Source organism: Grus americana, chromosome Z, assembly GCF_028858705.1.
Source record: "Grus americana isolate bGruAme1 chromosome Z, bGruAme1.mat, whole genome shotgun sequence".
In the NCBI taxonomy this organism is placed as follows: domain Eukaryota; kingdom Metazoa; phylum Chordata; class Aves; order Gruiformes; family Gruidae; genus Grus; species Grus americana.
In genome coordinates, this window is record NC_072891.1 from 20,088,604 (window position 1) to 20,112,900 (window position 24,297).

At 42.4% G+C, this 24,297-nt stretch overlaps 1 protein-coding gene across 1 annotated transcript; it reads right to left on the bottom strand.

Moving 5' to 3' along the window:
• Window positions 1–3,451: 3,451 nt before the first annotated feature.
• ESM1 (endothelial cell specific molecule 1) lies at window positions 3,452–12,069 on the bottom strand. Its single transcript, XM_054809897.1, has 3 exons — window positions 11,650–12,069; window positions 7,546–7,701; window positions 3,452–5,396 (listed from the first exon to the last, which is right to left on the bottom strand). Exons 1-3 carry the CDS (start codon window positions 11,948–11,950, stop codon window positions 5,296–5,298), a joined length of 558 nt encoding a protein of 185 aa, XP_054665872.1. The 5' UTR covers window positions 11,951–12,069; the 3' UTR covers window positions 3,452–5,295.
• Window positions 12,070–24,297: the final 12,228 nt, after the last annotated feature.

Below are 24,297 nucleotides of genomic sequence, written 5' to 3' on the forward strand. Positions count from 1 at the left end.
TACAGTGGAAATTATTGTATATTATTTGAATCATGGATGGAATACTTCTCAATATATTTCAGGATTTTCTATTCTGCATATTTCAGACATCACTCTAAAATATATGATAATATATTTTTTGAGCTGTAACGGTGTCTGCAGCATCCTATAATACAGGCTGTAGTAGAAACTATAATATTGCATTACAGCATACTTCTTATCAGTGTTGTTGCACATTAAATATAAAATAAGAGGTGGTACATATATTACTAGCTTACTATTTAGTAGTTGAGAAAATAAAGTCTACCTACTAGAAATGAAGGCTATTTGCCAAACAAATTCGTACTGGAAAGAATATACAACCCCACTAAAAACAAATCTAGAAACTAGATGTCAGGAGCACATTGTGTGATGAACCATCTCATGACTTTTACCCCAGGACAGAAGAGCATCTGTAGCTAACTTCAGGCTTGTGTGGGAAAGAAAGGTCAGCTGAAAAGAGGATATCTGGAACACAGAGTTGGGTGAAGAAATAAAAAATGTCTAAAAGAAAATCCACATGTGCAAAATAGGGGAAATGAGTTGGAGTGTGCAGTGGGAAACCAGGAGAGCTGTGAAAGGAAAGACAGAAAGATGAAAGGGTGGAAAATAAAGAAGAGGCTGGTGAAGAGCCCTTGGTTCCATGAACATCACTTCATGTCCCTTGGGAGGCAGTACTGAAGGGCAAAGGAGTCCAGGAAGGCTGGACACTCTTCAAAGGAGGAAATCTGAAAGGTGCAGAAGCAGACTGTCCCCATGTGCTGAAAGACAGGCTGATGGGGAAGAAGACCAGCCTGGCTGAATAGAGAGCATTGGCTGGAACTCAGGGAAAAAAAGAGAGTTTATGGCCTTTGGAAGAAAGGGGAGGCAACTCAGGAGGACTACACAGATGTCGTTAGGCTATACAGGGAGAAAATGAGAAGGGCCAAAGCACAACTAGAACTTAATCTGGCTACTGCCATAAAAGACAATAAAAAAATACCTTTCTATAAATACATCAACAACAAAAAGAGGGCTAAGGAGAATCTCCATCCTTTATTGGATGTGGGGGGAAACATAGTGATAAAGGATGAGGAAAAGGCTGAGGTACTTAATGCCTCCTTTGCCTCAGTCTTGAGCAGTAAGACCAGTTGTTCTCCAGGTACCCAGCCCCCTGAGCTGGAAGACAGCGATGGGGAGCAGAATGAAGCCCCCATAATCCAAGGGGAAATGGTTAGTGACCTGCTACACCACTTAGACACACACAAGTCTATGGGGCCAGCTGGGATCCACCCAAGGGTACTGAAGGAGCTGGCAGAAGTGCTCACCAAGCCACTTTCCTTCATTGATCAGCAGTCCTGGCCAACCAGGGAGGTCCCAGTTGACTGGAAGTTAGCAAATGTGACGTCCATCTACAAGAAAGGCCAGAAGGAGGATCCAGGGAACTACAGGCCTGTCAGACTCACCTTGGTGCCAGGGAAGGCTGTGGAGCAGATCATCTTGAGTGCCGTTGCACAGCATATACAGGACAATCAGGTGATCAGGCCACTCCAGCATGAAAGGTTTATGAAAGGTAGATCCTTCAGGGAAGGCTGTGGATGTTGTCTACCTGGACTTTATTAAAGCCTTTGATGCTGCTTCCCACAGCATTCTCCTGGAGAAACTGGCTGCTCATGGCTTAGACGGCCGTATGCCTCACTGAGTAAAAAACTGGCTGGATGGCTGGGCCCAAAGACTTGTGGTGAATGGAGTTACATCCAGTTGGTGGCCAGTCACAAGTGGTGTTCCCCAGGGCTCAGTACTGGGGACAGCTCTCTTTAATACCTTTATTAAGATATTATCTCTTTCATATCTTTATCAACGATCTGGACAAGGGGATTGAGTGCACCCTCAGTAAGTTTGCAGATGACACCAAGTTGGGTGGGAGTGTTGATCTGCTGGAGGGCAGGAAAGGTCTACAGAGGGATCTGGATAAGCTGGATCAATGGGCCGAGGCCAACTGTATGATGTTCAACAAGGCTGAGTGCCAGGTCCTGCACTTGGGTCACAACAACCCCATATAACGCTACAGGCTTGGGGAAGAGTGGCTGGAAAGCTGCCTGGCGGAAAAGGACCTGGGAGTGTAGGTTGACAACCGGCTGAAGATGGGCCAGCAGTGTGTCCAGGTGGCCAAGAAGGCCAACAGCATCCTGGCTTGCATCAGAACTAGTGTGGCCAGCAGGACCAGGGAAGTGATCGTCCCCCTGTACTCAGCACTGGTGAGGCTGCACCTCAGGTACTGTGTTCAGTGTTGGGCCCCTCACTACAAGACAGACATTGAGGTGCTGGAGCGTGTCCAGAGAAGGGCAACGAAGCTGGTGAAGGGTCTAGAGCACAAGTCCTGTAAGGAGCAGCTGAGGGAACTGGGATTGTTTAGCCTGGAGAAAAGGAGGCTGAGGGGAGATCTTATCACTCTCTACAATTACCTGAAAGGAGGTTGTAGCCAGGTGGGTGTTGGTCTCTTCTCCCAAGTAACAAGTGATAGGACAAGAGGAAACGGCCTCAGGTTGTGCCAGGGGAGGTTTAGGTTGGATATTAGGAAAAATTTCTTCACCAGAAGGATTGTCAAAGCATTGGAACAGGCTGCCCAGAGAAGTGGTTGAGTCACCATCCCTGGAGGTATTCGAAAGACGCATAGATCTGGTGCTTAGGGACGTGGTTTAGTGGTGGACTTGGCAGTGCTAGGTTAACGGTTGGACTCGATGATCTTAAAGGTCTTTTCCAACCTAAATGATTCTGTGATTCTATGATCATTTGCATTATTTCTTCTGCCACTGTACTCCCATTGCCACTAGTAGCAACATGTAGATGTTTCAAAGGATAATGCATGAAACTTGCTTATATTATATTTTCATCCTGGAACCTATTCTGTGTGGAGCAATCTGTCACTGGAGCAACTGAGGAAATGTGAAAGCATTTTATAGATTTTATGGAAAACAGAAGAAAACATCCCAAAAAGGTTTGCAGGCATCTCTCTCCTTCTCCTTTCTCCTGACTTGCCAGATGTGGATCTACAGGTTACTCCTCTATGGCAAATCAAACAGTGCCAAGGAGTTGCAGTCACTGCCCCAGGGCTAAATGGTTCCTGGCACAGCGGTGGCCAGGCCAGCGAGAGGACTCCCAAACCCTTCCTGCACTGGGGTTGGCCCCAGCAGGCAACCTGGATTCAGCCACCTTGTTTTGGAGGTGAAGACGATTGAATGGTATGGACGCATCCATTCTGGACACAGGCCACCACTCAGCTTCAGCAATGGAGAATGGTCCCCAGCACATTCACTGGAATAGATGCAGCCATTGTGAAAGCATTTTTGTGGATTTGGGAGCAGAACTCTGCCTAGTGTGCATGCACCATGGCTATGCCACCAACAACAGTCTTACTCTGTCATTAATGGATAGATACAATTGACAGTGATGCTTTCACTTGTTTTTTTATTGAACAATAATAATCATATACTTTTTAAAACCAACCATCTTATTAGATTTACATTCAAGAACTCTCAATGTCATTTATGACACTGTTGCAAAATAGTAATAATGTATGCAAATATTTACTACAGTCTTTAAATAATTCTCTTCAGTCTGCTGAAGGACCATGGGTTTGATCCTGCTTTCACTGAAATCAAGAAAAAATTACTTTTGATATCAGTAGATGAGAATCAATACACTTGCTTGTAAATAGCCCAAGATAATATTTCTCCCTCTCAGACCTAACACTCAATGCAGGTTCAAATGCGATATATGCTAGTTTGAGATTTATGTTTATGTGTCTCCAATTACCGTAGCAGGAGAGCCTGCACTGCTGTACTGATGTTTGGATGACTACTGCTGTCATTGTCCTCTTGTTCTAGAGCAGCACAGTTCAGCGCTGCTTTGCCAGGTGAAAGCAGCCTGCTTTCCACTGACATTGACTGTGGATCACAATTTGGACTCTTCAAAGGCTTTGAAGTTTTTCTTGTTCATAGTTTTAAAAGTATGTTTTCAGACCCTGCACCAAACTTTGGCTGTGGTACTGTGTGCTCCTTCTTTCACTGAAGTCACTGTCAAAGCTCACATTGATTTCAAAGGAAATACTCAATTCAAACCACATTTCTAATGAGAGCACTCTGCATTATGAGGCAGTTGCTAAACTCGTGAAATCCTGGTTCACTCTGACACAGCTACATCAATTTCCATTATCTCAGGATCCGATTGTTTCCAGAGATATTAGCAAACCCATCTCAGTGTGGATTTTTATGGCTGAGATGGGACTGCTTGCTCACGCAAGTAAGAAAAGAAGGACTGGGTACCAAAGTACTGTAGGCTGTGGCTGCACTATGACTCCCTGAGGGTCCAAGTCCTCCCTACACTGGACCAGATGAACTCCCTGTGAGTCGCAGCTGGGCCGCAGCCAGCGATGAAGATGGAAAGTACAAAGGTCCATTTGCTGGCCTCTGGCATTGGACACACTCTTCCCCAAGAAATGCAGACGTCACCTTAATGGCATCAAAGTAGCTGCTTTATCGAAACATATATATTTAAATAATGCTAAGCAGCTTCTTTCATTTCAGATCCCCCTCTACAAATCTGTATAATTTACCAAGCTGCTGTTTCTCTGTACAGAATTTAAATTTAGAAATTCACCTCAATACAAGATATGTCTGCAGTGTCTCAGCTAAGATATCCCCAATCTATAAACTGAAATGCTGGGTGTTTTCTCACTGAAGAAAGGCATATTTAGCTCCAAGGATTTGTCACCAAACTTCCAAAAACCAGAAAATGACTAACATCTAAGGTTGGTTTATTTAATTCACACTGTGTGCTCCTATGTTATTATTATTCTTGTGATTCAGGGGTGTTGCTTTCTATCCTGGGATTGTTGATGTACATTTCTTTCGCATTGGCTCCACACCAATAGTTTCACTCACCCAAACTGTCCACTGAATTCAGTGAGAGCTTTCCTGGCCTCAGGCTGCAAGAGTTGGCCTCTGGCATTATTTAAATGAGGAGGGTTGAATCATGTTGGATTTTTAATATTACTATACATTCAGGTATCCACAATACATTTCTCTGTTCAAATACTTATCAAAACAAATATAAAAAATCATATACACTGTACAGTCTATTTTTAGTAAACATTTTTCTCATGAAAAACAGAATCACAATTGGTCTTCAGAGGTTACATTTTCATATGCTATAGATCTACTTTGTTCTTAAAGTGTGTTGTTGCATATTCAATAATCTGCGAGAAATGCATTCACTTGAAAGTCTTATAAGTAAATATCAGCGAGGATTTAGCCATTTCATTACCGGAGAGTGAATAGCTTTCTCCTTAACGAATTCCTCTTTTACAGAATTGCCATCCCCTGATGCCATGTCGTTCTCTGAAAATATACAAAAATAAAAGTGGATTTCATGAAAATGAGAGAATCAAAATATTGTCCTGCAACAATGTCCCTGGTTTTGGGAACACTTCAGAAAAACCTTAGCTGACAAATCTTGCAGGAATCTCCCTGAATGCCTCCAATTATCTAGTTGCAATATTTCTGCCAAATTATGGCATAAGCCAGATGTGTTTTCTAATAGTCTAAGCATAGAGCAGTTGATTTGAGTTCAGTTTCCAGTTCTCACTGTAACACTCCAATGTGGCATAGGACCAAGCAGCACATCCTCAATAGCTACAGCAGTAAATTAAACATGCCTGGAACTACTCTCTGACTGGGGCCAGCTGACATGGAATGGCGTGGTGCATGCCACTAAACTCTCTTACTCCCCCAAAAAACATAAAAGATATCCAGCTTGTCTACTGGAAATGGTCCCTGGCGGACACTGGTTCCTGAGCTGTGGCTGAGGTTGTTTGGCATGGCTTGCTAGGCTGGGACAACGCACACCAGCCACTGCCCTACTGTTTGACCATGAAGACGGTCAAATTGCAATAGACAGGAACACACTGCATCACCATTAAATTTACTAGGGTATATGTAGCTATAATGTCTTTATAGATTATACAGGCCAGAACTCACCTGTTTAAAATACAGAAGCATTCACAGCTGTTTTAATTTGTTGAGGATCTGCCCTAGATGCTATAGCTACCTCTGAAGACCAATATTAAATGCAACCCTACGTGACCATCCCAGTGCAGTACTACCCATAGAGTCCCTGGTCTACTTCCTGTGACAGACCTCTGAGGACAGAACTCGGTGTGAAACCTTTGCCTGGGTAAAAAATACCATTTGTTTCTGTAAGGTCAGGATCTCTTCCTGGCTGAGATCAGACAAGCTGCTATTGAGGCAGCCAAAGGTTTGGAATCAAAGGCAAGGGAGGGAGAGGAAAGGGGAGGAGGAACTGATGAAAACAGGCTACCTGGAAAGATTTGGAATATAGGCTAGATACAGAAAAAAGCAAGATAGGAATATTTTTTCATATTATTTCAACACCCTTGGTAATAAACAAAACTTGGAAAGGCAAAAGAGCACAATCATGTAGAAAAGTACAAAAGGATCAGGACTGATCCATCTCACAAAGGTTTTTTTCAAGATCATTTTAAATGTGGTATAAACATAAGCTGGAGAAGTTTGATTCTGTCTAACTTCCTCTAAACAGAGAGTGGGGAAAAGGTAAATCATTTATTAAGGCAGCAAACTCTGGATAGCTTAATATAACAATACAAAATCAAAATAAGGCACACAAACTGCAGCTGGAGGAGAAAAAAATTCAAAGACTTTTGAGTCAAATCCTAGAAAAGCTCCCAGTAGGTCTAGGATTAAATCGGTGATATTTATTTAAAATCTTTACATTTGTATTGATTTTGATTGGTGTTTAAATTTAAAGTAAACATTGTTCAGTCAAATATACCTCAGATTCATCAGATGGAGAATAAAAGAGGAAGAAATTTAAATCCCAGCTTTAAAAACTTCAGTGATCTCTCCTTCCTGCCTCAAAACACTCCAGTTTCTCACATATGCCTTTTTTTTAAATTCTGGAAAGATCTGTTACAGGCTTCAGACATAATCTTAAAGGTAGGAACTTATTTCAGAGATAGATACTGTGATAAATGACTACAATAAAACATTCATAAAACAGTTCACTGACATCTGAAAATGTATAAAGCTCTGTCTTCATGGGGAAAAAAATTGTTATTTTTACTACATTAGCTAACAGTAGTAAATGCAACGTAGTGAAATCCTATTCTACACAAAGCAGTTACATGCATTGCATCTGAACTGACTAATGCAAATCCTAGCATAGCCTCCCATTGCACAGGTGACATTTTACTGCTAGTGCATGCAACAGCTGCAAAGTATTTCACCCATGTTAGGTTTTCAAAATGTTTTTACCATGTATCACAGCTCACCTAATTCCTTGCCTTATGTTAAAGGAGCTGCCAATAAGACATAAAAGCGTACCTTGTGTTGTTAGCTGTTTGCACAGCTCCACCAAAGCACACATCACTCATACATAGTGTACACAGAGTGGTAGCAGATCATGTACAATGTGATTTCTGCAAAAATCAACTCCCCCAATAAGTCTTACCTGTGTGTGAAACTATTTTTCGTCGATTTGGAGGCTTTGAAGCAGACAGTTGAAAAAATGGAAACTTCAAACACTTCCCAGTTACTCTATCACAGATGCCAGAGGGACAGTTGCAGGTTTTCCTGCATTCCATTCCATAGGTACCATAGGGACACTCTGAAAAAAATAATATAACGAAGCAGTCCTCAGTGATCTAAGTCAGCTGCCAGCACTCTTTTATCTGCTTATATCCTTAAAAGTGGAAAAGCTTTGAGTGGAGGTCACCTAAAACTTAACTACAGGATTTCAGCATGCCGACTGCTTGTTACAAGTATTTTACATTTTTAACAAACCTTGATACACATTATATACACAATTTCTTTTTCTATAACTTATTTTTATTTTTTATTGCTATCAGTATCCTTCTCAAATACTACACTCGTAGTATAAAAATGCAAATTAAAGGCAATATGAGTATGTAACTACGTAATCACAGAAGATGTAGTGAAAGGATTAGCATTGGATTTAGAAAAGAAGATGACTTCAGAAAGTTCCTGAATTCACTATTTGGGCATGATATTATCTGACTTACATGACTGTCATGATTTATAGCTGCAATCTATTCCTGGCGCCAGGCTGCTTGTGGCTGGGGCCACTGCACGTAGGCTTGGTGGAGGCTGCCGCCCCGACCCCAAGGAGCTATCCAGCAAATGCGCCCTCCGCCTGGAGAGGCTCCAGGCTCTAGGGGAAGAGCTTTTCCCCTGTGCAACAGCTTCTCAGACAGCAAAGGTCTGCCTTCCCATCACAGACAGCAAAGACCTCACCTATATCTCCAGCCTAAAGACTGAGTATGCTTTAAAGGTATCAGTGGCACTAAGGCAGCTGCCTGGTTATGCTGTGTCTGGTCACATACTGCCCCAATTTAAATCTCCCATCCCTGAGCACACTCACAGAGGAGCACCAAAGAGCAGCTGTCAGGATGGGACCAAATGTTTTTCAAAAAAAAATTAAGTCAAGTGCAGAAGATTTGCCTCATCCCATAGCTGACATGTATCACATGCTGGATAGCATAACTTCCCCAAGGGTTTAAACCGGGGGTCACAGCCCTTGTCTTCCTCTGCCTTGTTGTTGAACAGGGTACCCTCCCAGGACCATAGCTGAAGAGATGGAGACAAGGAAAATCCAACTCCAACATCCCCTTTCCAACCCTCCAAACAAGAGAACATCCCAAGAGAAGCTTGGGATGTCCCAGGAGAAAGGCCTGTCCTTGCCAACTCAGGGTGCATGGTCACCTTAAATGGCAAGTCCTGGAGAGTTCAACTCCTAAGGGCAGATGAATGATCATTCAGGACTGGACCAAGGATCCATCCAGCCCTGGCTTCCGCAAAACACTTAAGAAAGAAGATGACCATGGTAAGTACAAATGATACCTCCCCACATCATACTGTCCCCCATTTTCAGCTCTGGGACCTACTGAACCAGACATAGTTTCTGTGCATACAACACCTCACAACACAGTTATCCTTCTCAATTTGTCCAGTCTCCTCTTGAATCTGCAAATATTTAGTTTTGCCATACAGCCTAGGCTATCTGAAAATGAGGCTAATGCCCCAAAATGAAACCAACATTTTATAATGCTCTGCTTGTCCAATGAGTATGCTTTTATACATGAAAAGCACTGTAAAGTCAACCAATTCCCTCCTAGGCACTGCACAGTGAACCCCTCCAGCCTGGAGGACCTCACTAAGCCTCACCATACTCCCCTTACAAGCAAGGACACTCTTTGATCTGTTGTTTGTCCACATAAACCAAAAACAAAATCCTGCCAAAGCGAAACAGTTTTTGTGTGCACAATTCTCCCTGAGGGACAGCCTGACAGCACACACCACATGGAGCATCAATCTGCCCACTGCAGGTGCTCAGCTGCTCAGCCCAGAGAGGTGGAATGCAAAGCTGTGCACAACAGCATGGAAACAAGCCTGAGCCCAAAGCACTTGGCTCCCTGTGGAATAATCCTGGCATTGATGCTGCTCTTCAGATTTGATGAAACTGAGATCTGAATAGATCTGAATCAATTTTGCTGTTAGAAGGTTTTGTTCAGCAGAAGCCTGCTCCTAAAGAAATTGCAAATAGCTCCCAGTGATCTAAGGGAAGCAAAAGCAGGTTCTTTACTATGACACTTATACCTCAGGTTTAGAGGCTATTTACCAATAAAAGTACAGAGCACCTGTATTCCTTAGTCTGTTTTGGACAACAATGACATTGCTATTGATAATAACATGATGCGCCCTTATAATAGTAAAAGTACTAAAAAAAATTGCTCTGAAACATATACTGTCCATGTTTTACCCATTTTAGGAATAAGAAATTGAAGAACAGAGAGTTCAGGTCTTTTTTCCACAACTTCAAAGTAAATCAGTCACAGGCAACCAGAGAATTTAGCCATCCTGACTGTGAATTATTACAAACATGGAAGTTATTAAAATAAGTAAATGATCTGGTATCATAGCTATAAATGGAAATATAAAAAAAACAATACTTGGCCCCATACTTTGCCTGATAAAATTCACATACATACAGAGAGGTTGTACTATCTCAGAGACGAGATGAAAAAAGAAAAAGAATTAGAATTTATGTCTATAATATTTAGTGCAAATAAATATAAGGGGAGTATAAGCCTTAAATACCAATTTGCAACTCTAAGTCATGATATGGCTTTATTGAAATTAATGAGAGTTTTTCTGCTGACCTGCTGGAAAAAAAAAATTTTACTTTACATTTTCTACAGAGCTTCCAAGATTCAGCTACAGGGATTCAGATCTCATGTCCCTCAATGTTTCTTTTTTTCCCATTTGAAGTGTGCTATTGCAAAGAAATTCCTATGAGGACAGTGAAAAGTATATAATCATTCAAAAGACCTGTTGAAATAATTATAGGTGGTATCTTGCGCTGAAGTAATTTTTAATAAACTGAAGATCAGTCAACTATCTCAGTAAAATACTTTTCTGGTGGGTGCACCAAAGATATGATCTTTATGCATGAATTGTAGTCTTTAGAAATAAAAGTAGTATTTTGGTTTTCACCCTCAAACATGCACATGAATTTGTTTTTAAATACCAATGTAAATGTGTGCTGTATGTGAGTCAGCCTGAGTGATTTTTGCAGCATCTGGTCCTAAGTCATTACTTTAACTGAGGCTGTTAATATTCCTGATATTTAACTGCCAGAATATCTCCACTTTTAAGGAAGTTATTCAAAGGCGTATCTGTATCTACTTACTGAAGTGGTACACTAACATAGGAAAACTCATTGCATTCATACTTTACAAAAACTTTCATCCTACTTTTAGTTTTTTAATACCTCCTCTTCTTTTAAAGATTCTCCTTTTTTTGCATGGAGTGAGGATAGTTCTTAAAGGAAAAATGTCATTATAGTCTATGACTAAAGAAATCATCATGCAGCATACCTGGAATAAGCTGAGAGCAGTGGCTAGCTGCTCATCTCACAGTCGGCTTCTGTTCTGTTATTCCCTTCTTTCAGGCAGGAGAGTCTCTGTTTGCCTCCCCTGAACGGATCCCTAGGGTGGCTGAGCACCTCAAAGGCAAGACTGAATTGAACACAACAATGTGCCCAGGTGCTCAGGCAGCACTGTTATCTCCATCTCCCAGACCCCAGAGAGAGCACTTGGTCCCTGGGCAGGCAGCTGGCAGTGCTGGAGGGAATCTCACCCCAAGGAGAGCGCAGCAGGGGCAGGGACCCCATGACAATGTTGGACTTGCAGGGTTAAAGTCTTTGCAATTTATAGAAAGCCACCCACCAAATCAGCGGAAGAATCAGGACTAGTGCCTGGGTCTTCCAAGTCCCAATCAAAAATCTGATCTCCGAGCACACCCCATCCGTATTTCCTCACGCATGTCCCCAAGCCTAAATAATATTCTCACATTAATAACCCTGTCCTGCCTACATGTTACACCTTTTAATACCAGCAGGTATTTTTCACTGTCTTCTTGACAAAGGGCTGAGCTGGAAAAATCCCATTTTAGACTTTTCAAGCAGGAGGTAAGCTCTATATGTAGGTTGCTGTCAAATTGCCACAGTGGGTGCATGCAAAGTGAATATTGTTACCTTTGCAGATACCAAATTCATCACCAAAGTCATCCTCCTCAGTGTAAAACTGGCACTTCAGCCCAGGACCACACTTGACACCATCCATACCCGAGACCGTACGATAGCAAGTCTCCCCCAGAGCAGCTGCACACACTCTGCAACAGCCACAGTCATCCAGCACTGTTCGCTTACAGCGCAAGGTACTTTTGCATGCGTTACTGTCACAGGGCTCGGGACAATCTACTGCGTATTTCGCACTCCAAGCAGTTCCAGCGTGCACGGGCATCAGGAGGAGTGTGAGAAACAGGAAGCCCTTCATGTCTTGCAGGGGTAAATGCTCCGTCCCAAAGAACAGGCTTTAATGCTCAGCCTGCTGGTGCCTTGTGCCGAGGGAAGTAGCGGTACAGAATCCAAAGTGGTAGCTGCACACATCAGCCTACAAGTTTATGAGCTTTATACAGTGTGTTGCCCACATGCTGCACCGTCGTCAGCTTCCTCAATCCGGCAGTGCTGCTCCTGCCAGCCTCCCTTGTTTCAGTTTATGAAATCCAGGATGAAGGTTGGATTAGCACTCTGCTGCCATCCAGGAATTGAAAAGCCTTAGCTGATGTAATCTGTTATGTTTAGTTGGTTGTTTTGCATGAGGACTAAAAACTCTCTCACATCCGTCTCAAATGCTCAAGGACGTCTGCCAAAAGAAAGAAAGAAAAAAAAACGCACACACAACTGAAAAAAAGAAAAACCAACGCCAAGTAGGTTGCATACCTTCCTGCAGGACAGGGATTGCTCTGACACTGGGCACATTGCTGACAGGACAGCTCTGCCTCACTAGCACAGCTCATGCGGCTAGAAGAAAATCACACTGAATCATCTCACTGCTGAAAGAATCTTTAAAAGAATAAATTTTTGCCTTCCCCTTTGAAGGGATGTGGACAGTTACTTTAAGGAATAAAGTGAGATCATGCCATTTAACAGGTGAGCTCAGATGTTTCAGTAGTGTTTATCCTGCCAGCATCAAATGGTACTTTTTAATCAGTGTTTAGGTGAAGATGAATTAAACATTTCACTCAAAGATTACTGCTAGAACTAAAAAAAGGTCAGACAGAAACAAGCATTTTGTGGGATCTTCCGCAGGAAGTTTAGCAGAATGATCAATGAGCTACCCCGACCTCACAACTAATGGGGGAAATCCCCATCCATCACCAGTACTGTCTGCACAACTTTAACATGGATCCAGGGGGGCTGACTCTCCTCCCCTTTACACCACTTCTATCCTGATCAAACTCTATGGGATGCCCTGATGTTGCTCTTCAATGAAATCAGTGTAAATAAACAGAAAATAAGTCTCAATTTCCCCTGTCCCCCCTCTTGGACTTTATTCACACTGCCAGAGCCTTGACAAGAAACAGCAAACAACCGAAGAATTCAGTGAAACAGATGAGCCACCAGAGAGATGGAAATTTCTGCTCTAAAGAAAGATCTACAGGAAAGGAAAAAAGGAATAAAGCTAGCCATAAATAGATCTCTGAATACCAAAAGTTGCTGCCACTGATGTTAGTGGGAACTGAATCAATCTAAACTTGTATGTGTCCACCTTGCCATTTGGGAATCCTGTGTCTCGAGTGGGCTGAGGACACTGCCAGTAGGCTGCCAAATAAAATGAAGGGTTATGCTGGAAATACAGGAGAGCAGGAAAGCTTTTTCTTCATGAATGCAAATGGTAATTGATAGATCCAAAACAAAATGCTTAACTCTTCTCTCTTGTGAAGAAGATGAGAAAACCAACATAATGTATGTTGCATTTGGGTAGGTTGTTCATATACTTCTGGTATATGTGGGTAGAAGAACCCAGCTAGGATAGGATAGGATAGGATAGGATAGGATAGGATAGGATGGGATGGGATGGGATAGCACAGCACAGCACAGCACTGCATTGCATTGCATTGCATTGCATTGCATAGAAAGAAAAGCACAGAGAAAGACAAGCGCAGAGGAACAGAGGAGAGGAAAGGAGAGAACAGAAGAGGAGAGGAGAAGAGAGGACCTAACATGTTTAACACATGTCAAAGGGAGACTACACTCAGGCAAGTATTTGCAGGCATCCATCTTATGCAGTATATAATTACTTGAAATACAGTTCTTCTAATCACAGTTGCCAGCTGGCAGATATTTACATGCACTAGCTCATGCCTGTTTTCACATGTAATCTTGGACTAATCAGTGAATTTAAAGTGTAAAAATTAAAGCATTATGTTGAAGTCTTGTATAAACCAAAGTGCTATTGGTAGCCACGACGTGACAGCAATTAGCAATAGTAGACAACTTCATCTTCAAAATCCAATGCAACTATCCTCTGGGAAGTAAAAGAAATACTTCAAGCATGGAAGTGAAGATTGCAGCTAAAAACCAAGGGGGAACAAAAGTGCAAGGTTATAATGAGCAGATGAATTAGAAATGGATGTGCTATCCCTGACCCCTTCACAACTACAACATGGCAAAAGCCTGGTTTAAAAAAAATAAAACAAACAACCCAACATCTCCCCCATAGTTCACAGGTCAGCAGAGTAATGTAAACCACTGCCCATTTCTTCTGGCATTAGCATCAACTAAAACTGACAGTGGTTTATATTAATAGGTCAGGCTGTAACCTGTGGGGCTGAGGAGCCTATGCAAATCCCACTGGGCAGTCCCTTAGTAAGAGATAGAGGGTAAGTTTGATCAGAGGGTCAGGGAGCACAGCTAAGGGCAGTAACCATTTCAGTCCCCCAGCCAAATCTGCTTACAAAGGTGAAACAGCCCAAAGCAGCAGGTTGCATATTTAGTGCATGAGACTTCACAGGTCTGCAGCCGTAAGGAGCAGAAAGGCTCTCCCTTAAGTCTCTCCCTTAAGTCCCCCTTAAGTTAATTCACACCTCGCCTTAAATTCATACCTGCTTGCTCACTCAGAGGAAATAACAGAGGAATGTGCAGAGCCAACCACACATGCACTTAGGCATCTATGCCTGGTAGTAAACACCAGCTGGTAAAATCTTGTTCTGTAAATGTATTTAGGAAATGCTCCTTGTATAAAACACCAAACAAGATCTGAAAGGGCTGCATTTCACATTTGGGTTTCTCACAGGGAAAATGTCCTAGGGAGATGATAAATTAAAAAAATTACACACAGATGTGGTGAGGAAAAGAAATCATAAAAGAAATCAGCACACTCCCCTAGCAACTAGCCAATATTATTTGGAATAAGATGGAAACTATATTCTGGGCTTGGAAATAGAAGCCAAAGCAAATTATTACAATGGATCAAAAAATAAATGTAATGGAAGAAAACAATGTGAACAGATAGAGGTCTGGCTTATACCTGAGTATCATGGAAGAAATAATGATACAATGATCTTCCACACTGTCCACTGATTAAGTAATGAAATAAATCCAATGGTTTTAATGTTTCTTTGTTTTTTTACCTGTTGAATCCATTAAGCTTTTCTTTCCAATGAAGTGAGCCCTGAACTAAGCTCTTCCTTGCAAACGAGTGCAACGGGAGTTAATAAAGCTTCCCCAGCTATCAATAGCAGAAAATTCAGCACCATTATTTAACTTGAGGTATAAATATACTTTAAATGTGGAAGAAGTTCTGAATCAGATCAGATCAGTACTAATTATTTTTTTTCCAAATTTACAGTATAAATTGTCTTGGTGCCAGTTTACATCACAATTACATCACCATATATAATGTTTGGCATGCCTTCAGGAAGCAGAAAAGGTTTCAACCCTTAGGTTCAATGCTTTACAGGGAACTGAGCAATCACTGGTTTAGTATCAGTGAGCTGTGAACTGTGTTTCCAGCTGAATACTTCAGGGCACAATTTTTCTAGTTCTTTTGCAAATAATCCATTTCTCAAGCAAAAGCAGCTTGTGTGGGGGTCTTGAGGTTGTATTTATGCCCTCTGAAAAGTTTGATGCTACCTGTTAAAGATCCCTATGAAATGACATACCTCATGATACATGATTAATCTGTGCTGATACGTGGGAACAGTCTATTCATTAGGACAATAAGGTTTTGTTGTTCATTTTACTCTTTAGAGAGAGTATCATTCATTTCAATTCTTCTGAACTTAAGCATTCTGGCCACTGTTGTTACCCAGTCTTTTGAACATGTAAAGTCAGGATAAGCAGGAAGCATTAATATCTCTTTAAACATAGGAAAAGGTTTAATGCATGACCCTTGTTGCTCACTTCCAAAAGGCAGTCCCTAAACTAAAAATATGTTACCGTACATTCCTGAACGATCCAACCTTTTCCCAGGCTTCCTTTACAAAAAGCCATAAGCACAATGCTATACGAGAAGCAAAGATTCAAAGGGAAACACCGAAAGGAAGCTGAGCTGCAAAGTCCAAAATGAAAAGCCAGAAATAGGAAGTAAAAGATAAGAATCAGGAAAGTGAGATAGCGGCAAGGACTCCCCTTTGTATGATTTCTTTTCTTGTATCTTTTCAATGAATCGCTAATTACTCTTTGTTTCGACTGTAACATGGCAACTCAACTTCACTCTGGTAAAAATAGATGCTTTGGGACGTTTCCTACTTGCTGAAGGCAAGAGGTGTTTACATCCTTCTCCAGGCAGACCAGGTGCTACACAGAGAACTGGGTAGGCTGGCAACCTATGCACAGACTTCAGGAGCTACTATAGCAATGGCTGGATATGATGAGGTTATCTGCAGAGAGCCTCAGGAACTAGAGCCATAGCATGTTTGGAGCATATTGAGAATATACTTGCCTATAACTCCACATACAAATATGTGGCATGTCCAGCCTGGGAGCTGGAAGCCAAACTGACTGCACATAACTTCTGCTCTGAGTTTCCTCCCTCAGACCTACAGCCATATAAATGGAGCTGGGCACCTCTGAGGTCTGTGCTACTGAGTCCACGTGGCACACACAGCCCTGTTCCTTCACAGTTTATGGCCATGGCCTGGCTTTGATGGAAGGATCTCTGCACTGTGTCATTCTTGCACAGTGCAGCTATTCCCAGTGATTTTTCAACCACTTCGATGATCTGTGTAGCAGAAATCACTGGCTTTCCCTCAATTAATTCATGAATCTAGCCAAATAATTCTGCTGTACTTAGAGAACATGTTCAAGAGACAAAAAAAACATCATAGTGGCAGAAAAACTCTACTACATGGCAACAGGGATCAGTTCTCTCCAAGGCGGGCAAGTTTGGGTCTGTCACACGCAATAAATAGGTAGTTGATATAAGTGGGGGGGGGAAATTATGAAAAAATAGGTTGTGATTCTGTTATGCTGAAGGGGTTTTTTTACTACTTTCAAATCATCTAAATTTCAAGAGGAAGAAATGCATTTCAATGCCCAAGACATCTAAGATCTATATTAGAGAGTTTCTTAAAAGTATGAGAAGTCACATACTCTCTCTGTACTTCAGAAAATCTACTTCTCTGAATACAATGCTAAACTTGACCGATCACTCACAGCCCAAACCAATGCTCTGCCTGCACATACCCCCACCTTATCAATAGTTTTGTCAGTGGCTGTTTCTTTTCTGAAATCTCTTGGTCCTAGGAATCTAAATTACCCTGATAAAGTCGTATGTCCACCTAGGGAAAAAAAGCCTTTCCACATAGAAAAATATCTCCATTGTTTTCACAGTTATTGTTTTTCAACAATTGGGGGGGGGAGAAAAAAACACCAAAAAAAACCCCAAAACTCTTTCAGAAATGATCTTCAAACATTCAATTTCTTTATCAATAAAAGAAAACAAGATGTGAATGGCGGTTCTTCACATGTTCTACTTAGGTCCTCAGGTGCATATATTCTGCCCATATGGTACACAGCTTTAATGCTGAGATAATGTGAAAAATATTTTGTCTCTCACTATTTGACATAATTAACTGATGTAGGAATGCGCACTCGTTTCTCTATTGCAAGGAAGCCTATGGTCTCAGTAGTTCTCTGCAGAACTAGAATAAAACATATTAGACTGAACAAACATTTTCATTAGTTTTGTCGTGACATAAACAATAACACAACAGTCAATATAATTACAAATATTGTGAATTTTATCCTTTCCCTACTCAATGCAAATGGTGATTGTACTCTGACTCCATCAGTCCCTGATAACTAAGCCAAATTCCCATTTGAGAGATGTTTGTTCTTGGTGCCTGTGCAGAATCTCAAAGTGCATTGCTGAATTTTCAAATCCTAGGTATAAAATTTAGAGTCAAATATTTTAGGATTGGTAAGGAGTATCTTTTTACTTGCAACTCAAGTTCATTTTGATCTCTGCTCCTTAAGGAAAAAAAAGGTGACAACTCTATAGACACTTATGGGAATAGAACCATATCTTAAATATTAATGTGATTTCTACTTCTCTGTACTAAAAGATTTTTTTTTAAAAACCTTGTTGCAATTAAGCAGCGCTATTGTCTTACAACATTTCTGCAAAAGTTTTAGCTATGCTTTATATATAGTTTAGATTTGACTAAGTAGCTATTTCATGTAAGGAATGACAAAGCTATTAAAAACTCAGCTCTTGTTCTCCATGCTTTGCTAACAAGAAAATCTGTGGTCATATGCGTGAAATGTTGAGTTGTTTGAATTCAAGTTAGGTGTCCTCATGAGCTAATATTTCCACGTATACTTTGCAATATCACCAGGATACTAACCTTTCCATTAGCAAAGAAAAAACAATTTGAACTAATTCATTTAGATAAGCAAAATTATCAAATTTATATCAATCATCATTTTTCTTTAAGAAGAAATCTCTATTCCTTTTCATAATTACATATCTTTGAAGCATAAACACTTTCTACAATAATTAGATGATCTCAGAAAGGCCACAAGAGGACTTCAGCATCTCCTAGGTAATAAAACTTCATGGAAGAGCATGCCAAAGTCTGAAAGGAGTAAGGACACTGATGGAAACTATTAAAGAATTTTCTGCAGTGTTGCACACACTTTGTTTCCTTAGGATGAGTGGCTGTTCTATCCTGGCATCTCTCTGCAACATAATCTCTCCAGCTCACCCTTCGTCCTCATTATGCTGTTTTTCTTCACTGCAGCTTTGCTCTTCACAAGTCTACTTACAACATCAAAATACTCTACATAGATCAAAAGAATCCCAGCCACCCCAGCCAATAAGTCAGCCTCATCGGGGGCACAACTGAAATGCCTCTACAAGAGGAGCTGGAGACGTGTGTGTGCCTGCAAGGCTATGACATTATTGGCATTACAGAGACGTGGTGGGATGGCTCCTATGACTGGAGTGTTGGGATGGAAGGATACAGGGTCTTTAGGAAGGAGAGGCAGGGCAGACGAGGAGGGGGCATCACCCTCTATGTCAATGACCAGCTGGAGTGCATGGAGCTCCACCTGGGGATGGATGAGGAACTGACCAAGAGCCTATGGGTCAGAATTAAAGGGAACATCATAGCGGGGGTCTGCTACAGGCCATCTGACCAGGGGGACTGAGCAGATGAAGCCCTCTATAAGCAGATAGGAGCAGCCTCACGTTCACAAGCCCTGGTCCTTATGGTGGACTTCAATCACCCTGACATCTGCTGGAGGGGCAACACAGCTGAGTGCAAGCAATCCAGGAAGGTCCTGTAATGTGTCGATGACAACTTTCTCCTCCAAGTGATAGAGGAGCCCACGAGGAGAGGTGCCATGCTGGACCTCATTCTCACCAATAAGGAGGGCCTGGTAGGGGATGTCAAGCTCAAGGGCAGCCTTGGCTGCAGTGACCACGCAATGGTGGAATTCAGGATCCTCAGGGCAGCGAGGAAGGCACACAGCAAGCTCACTACCCTGGACTTCAGGAGAGCAGACTTTGGCCTCTTCAGGGACCTGCTTGGTAGAATACCATGGGACAAAGCCCTGGAGGGAAGAGTGGCCCAAGACAGCTGTCTAATATTCAAGGATCAACTCCTCCAAGCTCAGGAGCGATGCATCCCAACAAAGAGCAAGTCAAGCAAATCCACCAAGAGGCCCCCATGGATGAACAAGGAGCTCCTGGGCAGTCAAGCAAAAAAAGGAAGCCTACAGAGGGTGGAAGCAAGGGCAGGTAACCTGGGAAGAACACAGAGAAACTGTCTGAGCAGCCAGGGAGCAGGTTAGGAAAGCCAAAGCCCTGATAGAAATTAGTCTGGCCAGGGCTGTCAAGGACAACAAGAAAAGCTTCTATAGGTGTGTCAGTGATAAAAGGAGGACGAGGGAAAATGTGGGTCCCCTCCGGAATGAAACGGGTGACCTGGTTACCCAGGATATGGAGAAGGCTGAGGTACTCAGCGACTTCTTTGCCTCAGTCTTCACTGGCAAATGCTCGAGCCACACTGCCCAGGTCGCAGAAGGCAGGGACTGGGAGAATGCCAAACTGCCCACTGTAGGAGAAGATCAGGATTGAGAATATCTAAGGAACCTGAAGGTGCACAAGTCCATGGGACCTGATGAGATGCATCCGTGGGTCTTGAGGGAGCTGGTGGATGAAGTTGCCAGGCCACTCTCCATCATATTTGAGAAGTCCTGGCAGTCCGGCGAAGTTCCTGCTGACTGGAAGAGGGGGAACATAACCCCCATTTTTAAGAAGGGAAAAAAGGAAGACCCAGGGAACTACAGGCCGGTCAGTCTCACCTCTGTGCCTGGCAAGATTATGGAGCAGATCCTCCTGGAGACTATGCTCAGGCACATGGAAAATAAGGAGGTGATTGGTGACAGCCAACATGGCTTCACTAAGGGCAAATTGTGGCTGACAAACGTGGTGGCCTTCTGTGATGGGGTTACAGTGTCGGCAGATAAGGGAAGGGCAACTGACGTCATCTACCTGGACTTGTGCAAGGCATTTGACACTGTCCCGCACGACATCCTTGTCTCTAAATTGGAGAGACATGGATTCAATGGATGGACCACTCAGTGGAGAAGGAATTGGCTGGATGGTCTCACTCAAACAGTTGTGATCAACACCTCAATGTCCAAGTGGAGAACGGTGACAAGTGGCATCCCTCAGGGGTTGGTACTGGGACCGGCACTGTTCAACATCTTTGTTGGCGACACGGACAGTGGGATCGAGTGCACCCTCACCAAGTTTGCCAGCGACACCAAGCTGTGTGGTGTGCTCGACATGCTGGAGGGAAGGGATGCCATCCAGAGGGACCTCCACAGGCTGGAGAGGTGGGCCCGTGCGAACGACATGAAGTTCAACAAGGCCAAGTGCAAGGTCCTGCACATGGGTTGGCGCAATCCCAAGCACGACTACAGGCTGGGCGAGGAATGGATTGAAAGCAGCCCTGAGGAGAAGGACTTGGGGGTGTTGATTGATGAGAAGCTCAACATGAGCTGGCAGTGTGCGCTTGCAGCCCAGAAAGCCAACCGTGTCCTGGACTGCATCAAAACCAGCATGACCAGCAGGTCGAGGGAGGTGATCCTGCCCCTCTACTCGGCTCTTGTGAGACCCCACCTGGAGTACTGCATCCAGCTCTGGGGTCCCCAGCACAGGAAAGACATGGAGCTGTTGGAGTGAGTCCAGAGGAGGGCCACGAAGCTGATGGGAGGGCTGGAGCACCTCTCCTGTGAGGACAGGCTGAGAGAGTTGGGATTGTTCAGCCTGGAGAAAAGAAGGCTCCAGGGAGACCTTACAGCAGCCTTCCAGTACTTAAAGGGGGCCTACGGGAAAGATGGAAAGGGATTGTTTACAAGGCCATGCAGCGATAGGACAAGGGGTATTGTCTTTAAACCAAAAGAGGGTAGATTTAGGAATAAATTCTTCACAATGACGGTGAAGGTTGCCCAGAGAGGTTGTGGAGGCCCCTGGACGTGTTTAAGGCCGGGTTGGATGGGGTTTTGGGTAACGTGGTCTAGTGGAGGGTGTCCCTGCCCATGGCAAGGGATTTGGAAATAGATGATCTTTGAGGTCCCTTCCAACTCAAACCATTCTATGATTCTATGATTTTCAAATATTTGGATACTTTTTTTTTTTTGCTAGGGTACACATATTGTCTGTGAACACCAACCCCAATGACATAAATACATTGACACTCATTTCAGTGGGGCCAGGATTTCACACAATACTTTCAATGTGTTATGATCTTCTCTGCTGTAAAGAAACCAAAGGCAGTTCAAATTTTTTTGTGTGTGGTTTTTACTCAAAGCAAGAAAAGGAATGTTTGCAAACAAAGTTTGCAAACAAAGTTTGCAAACAAGCTCTAATTAGAAAACAATGAAGGGTTAATAGGTGCATACTGCCTGTGATAAGTTTGTGTTCATTAAGCAACAAAACTGCCAGAAAGCTTAGAACTATAAGCCATAAACCTAAAACCAGCCTAATTGCTTCCAAATCTATTTTAGCTACTATCTCATTATTTTCAACTTTCTTAATATATTGCTAAAAGAGGTCTTACAACTAAGCAGTGTTACAAGTGCAGAACACAGCCTTGTGTTCTTACTCAGAAATTTGATAATTTATATGCATTTATATCTGTTCAGCATTTTTGAGAGAATGAAATGAAATATGGTGAATTGTATTGCTTTTTTATTTTACTCATAGATCAACTTTAATTATTTGATCAAAAACATGATGTTAATTTTCGGTCATTTAATCAAATACCTGTAAGCTTAATCCTTTAAGACAAATGCCTGAAAAAATTTGAGTAAATTATTCAAGGCTGCAGCTAATTTCCCAAATTATGACTCTGACAGACAGAATATGTGATTTCTCCATACTGGCATATTTTTCTTCTCTTTTGCTTTATTTTCTGAATTTTCATAGACTGACCATGGGTTATTTTAGATGTTCCCTGTCCCTGATAGAATAAACTATTTAAGCAAGCAGAATTTCTGAAATAGTTCACAATGAATCAGATACACTTTCTTAGATTGTTTCATTAAAATCAAATAATTACTGCTCAGCCCCCAATCCCAAGTTCTAATTGCCTCCCATGCTGCATTATGGATCCTCTTCACTGTGCCACGGGTTGGCCTATAATGTTATAGACTATGAATGCTGGCCGGGTGCTGGGTAAGTATCTCATCCTGCCAGTCAAGAAGCTGCAAAGGGCACCAAGAGGAAGGTCAGCTACAGATGGTTGTTGACAGTAGGAAACACCCCCCAAAGCTGTGGTACACGAGATCTTCCCTCATGTGGATCCCATGAGGCCAGCTGGGCCAGAGTTGGGCAATAGTATCTTCAGTTCTGGCTTTAGTGGCTTTTTCTGTTTCATAAAATGAAAAATGTTTTATTTTATAAAGCATTGGTAGTAAACAACTAAGTCTGTTTTCTACAACCAACATAAAGGGAAAGGATTTTTTTGTTTGCCTATTGCCTAAGATAAGTGCTTGAAACAGGATTTATGAACCACTGGCTGTTCCCATTGAAACCCACCCAGAGTCACCAGACATGTTTGGCTAGGCAGATGAAGACTGCCCAGAATGGCTAAGCTGGCACCAAGCATCATGAGAAGGGAAAATCCCAACCCAACACAGCTGGTGGAATAACAAACCCTTCTGAAAACCACTGTCCCAAATATGAATACTAAAACTGGTAACCATTACCACGACCCTGACTTCAGTAACTGGGTGCAGGACAAACAAGGGGAGGGAAAGAGACCTGGAAAAGAAATGCTTTAAATATCCCATTAGAACTGTGTCTATTTCTTGCGTTATCACCAACTGTGCTCTTACTTCATGCAGATAATCTCAATATTTCTGCATAATGAGGTCAAGATCAGCTAATAAGATCAACACTATTGTTCATAAGACAGAATACACAAATTGACTTTGTTTTATAATTCAGGGCTCTGATGTGCATTTCCTATCAAATCTCATTCTGGTGCTGCCTGGCTGATTGCTGCTGCAGTAGAGTCATTTCACAGCTCCACAAACTAATTCACAGGGCAGCAAGTTAACTCAAACCACCCATTTCTGCTCCTGGAGGAGCATAAACACCTCTCCACTCCAGCTAGGGAGGTGGTAACTTCTGAAGTTGGTGTACCTTGAATCATGAGCACCATAGCCCCCTGTATCACACTTTTCAACACACTCATGTTCTCATGTACTCATGTTTTAGTGTAGAGGTATCCCCAAGAAAACTTGCAGTTAGAACCCATCGCTTTGAAATATTGCAGGAAGAAAATGAACTACACAGTAGTATCAGCAAGTTTATCTTCTATCTCCATGTGTTACAAGTTTAGTGCTACAAGTATAGTTGCTGCCTCCACATTATTCTTCTCATTATGATGTGGATTGTACATAGTAGGAATTCGTTGACAAGATCTGGCTGGGCCATCTTGGAAGACGGGTCCTCTCACAACCCCCAGTCAAAGGAAGCAGTGCAAGGTTCTCCGCAGCGCTTCATCAGTTCAGAGAATAATTGTGTGCTCAGTGTGACCATTTGTTACTTGATTTCTGCTAAGATCAGTGCTAGCACAGGACTGTGGCTTTTGGCACAGGATATGCATGCTCCAGAGTTTAATCAGTGAAAGCTGCATCACTGTCAGTGTGGTCCCTTGTCATCTGAAAATGTCGGTGGTTTTGCACACACATTAGTCCAGAGCTCCCTCTTATTTTCATGCAGCTGCTTTTATCTGGTACCAAGGGGGCTGCAAAGATGTGTGATATGGCTTAGGTTATGACAGCTTGAGATATGGATGTTCCAAGAAACCCGGA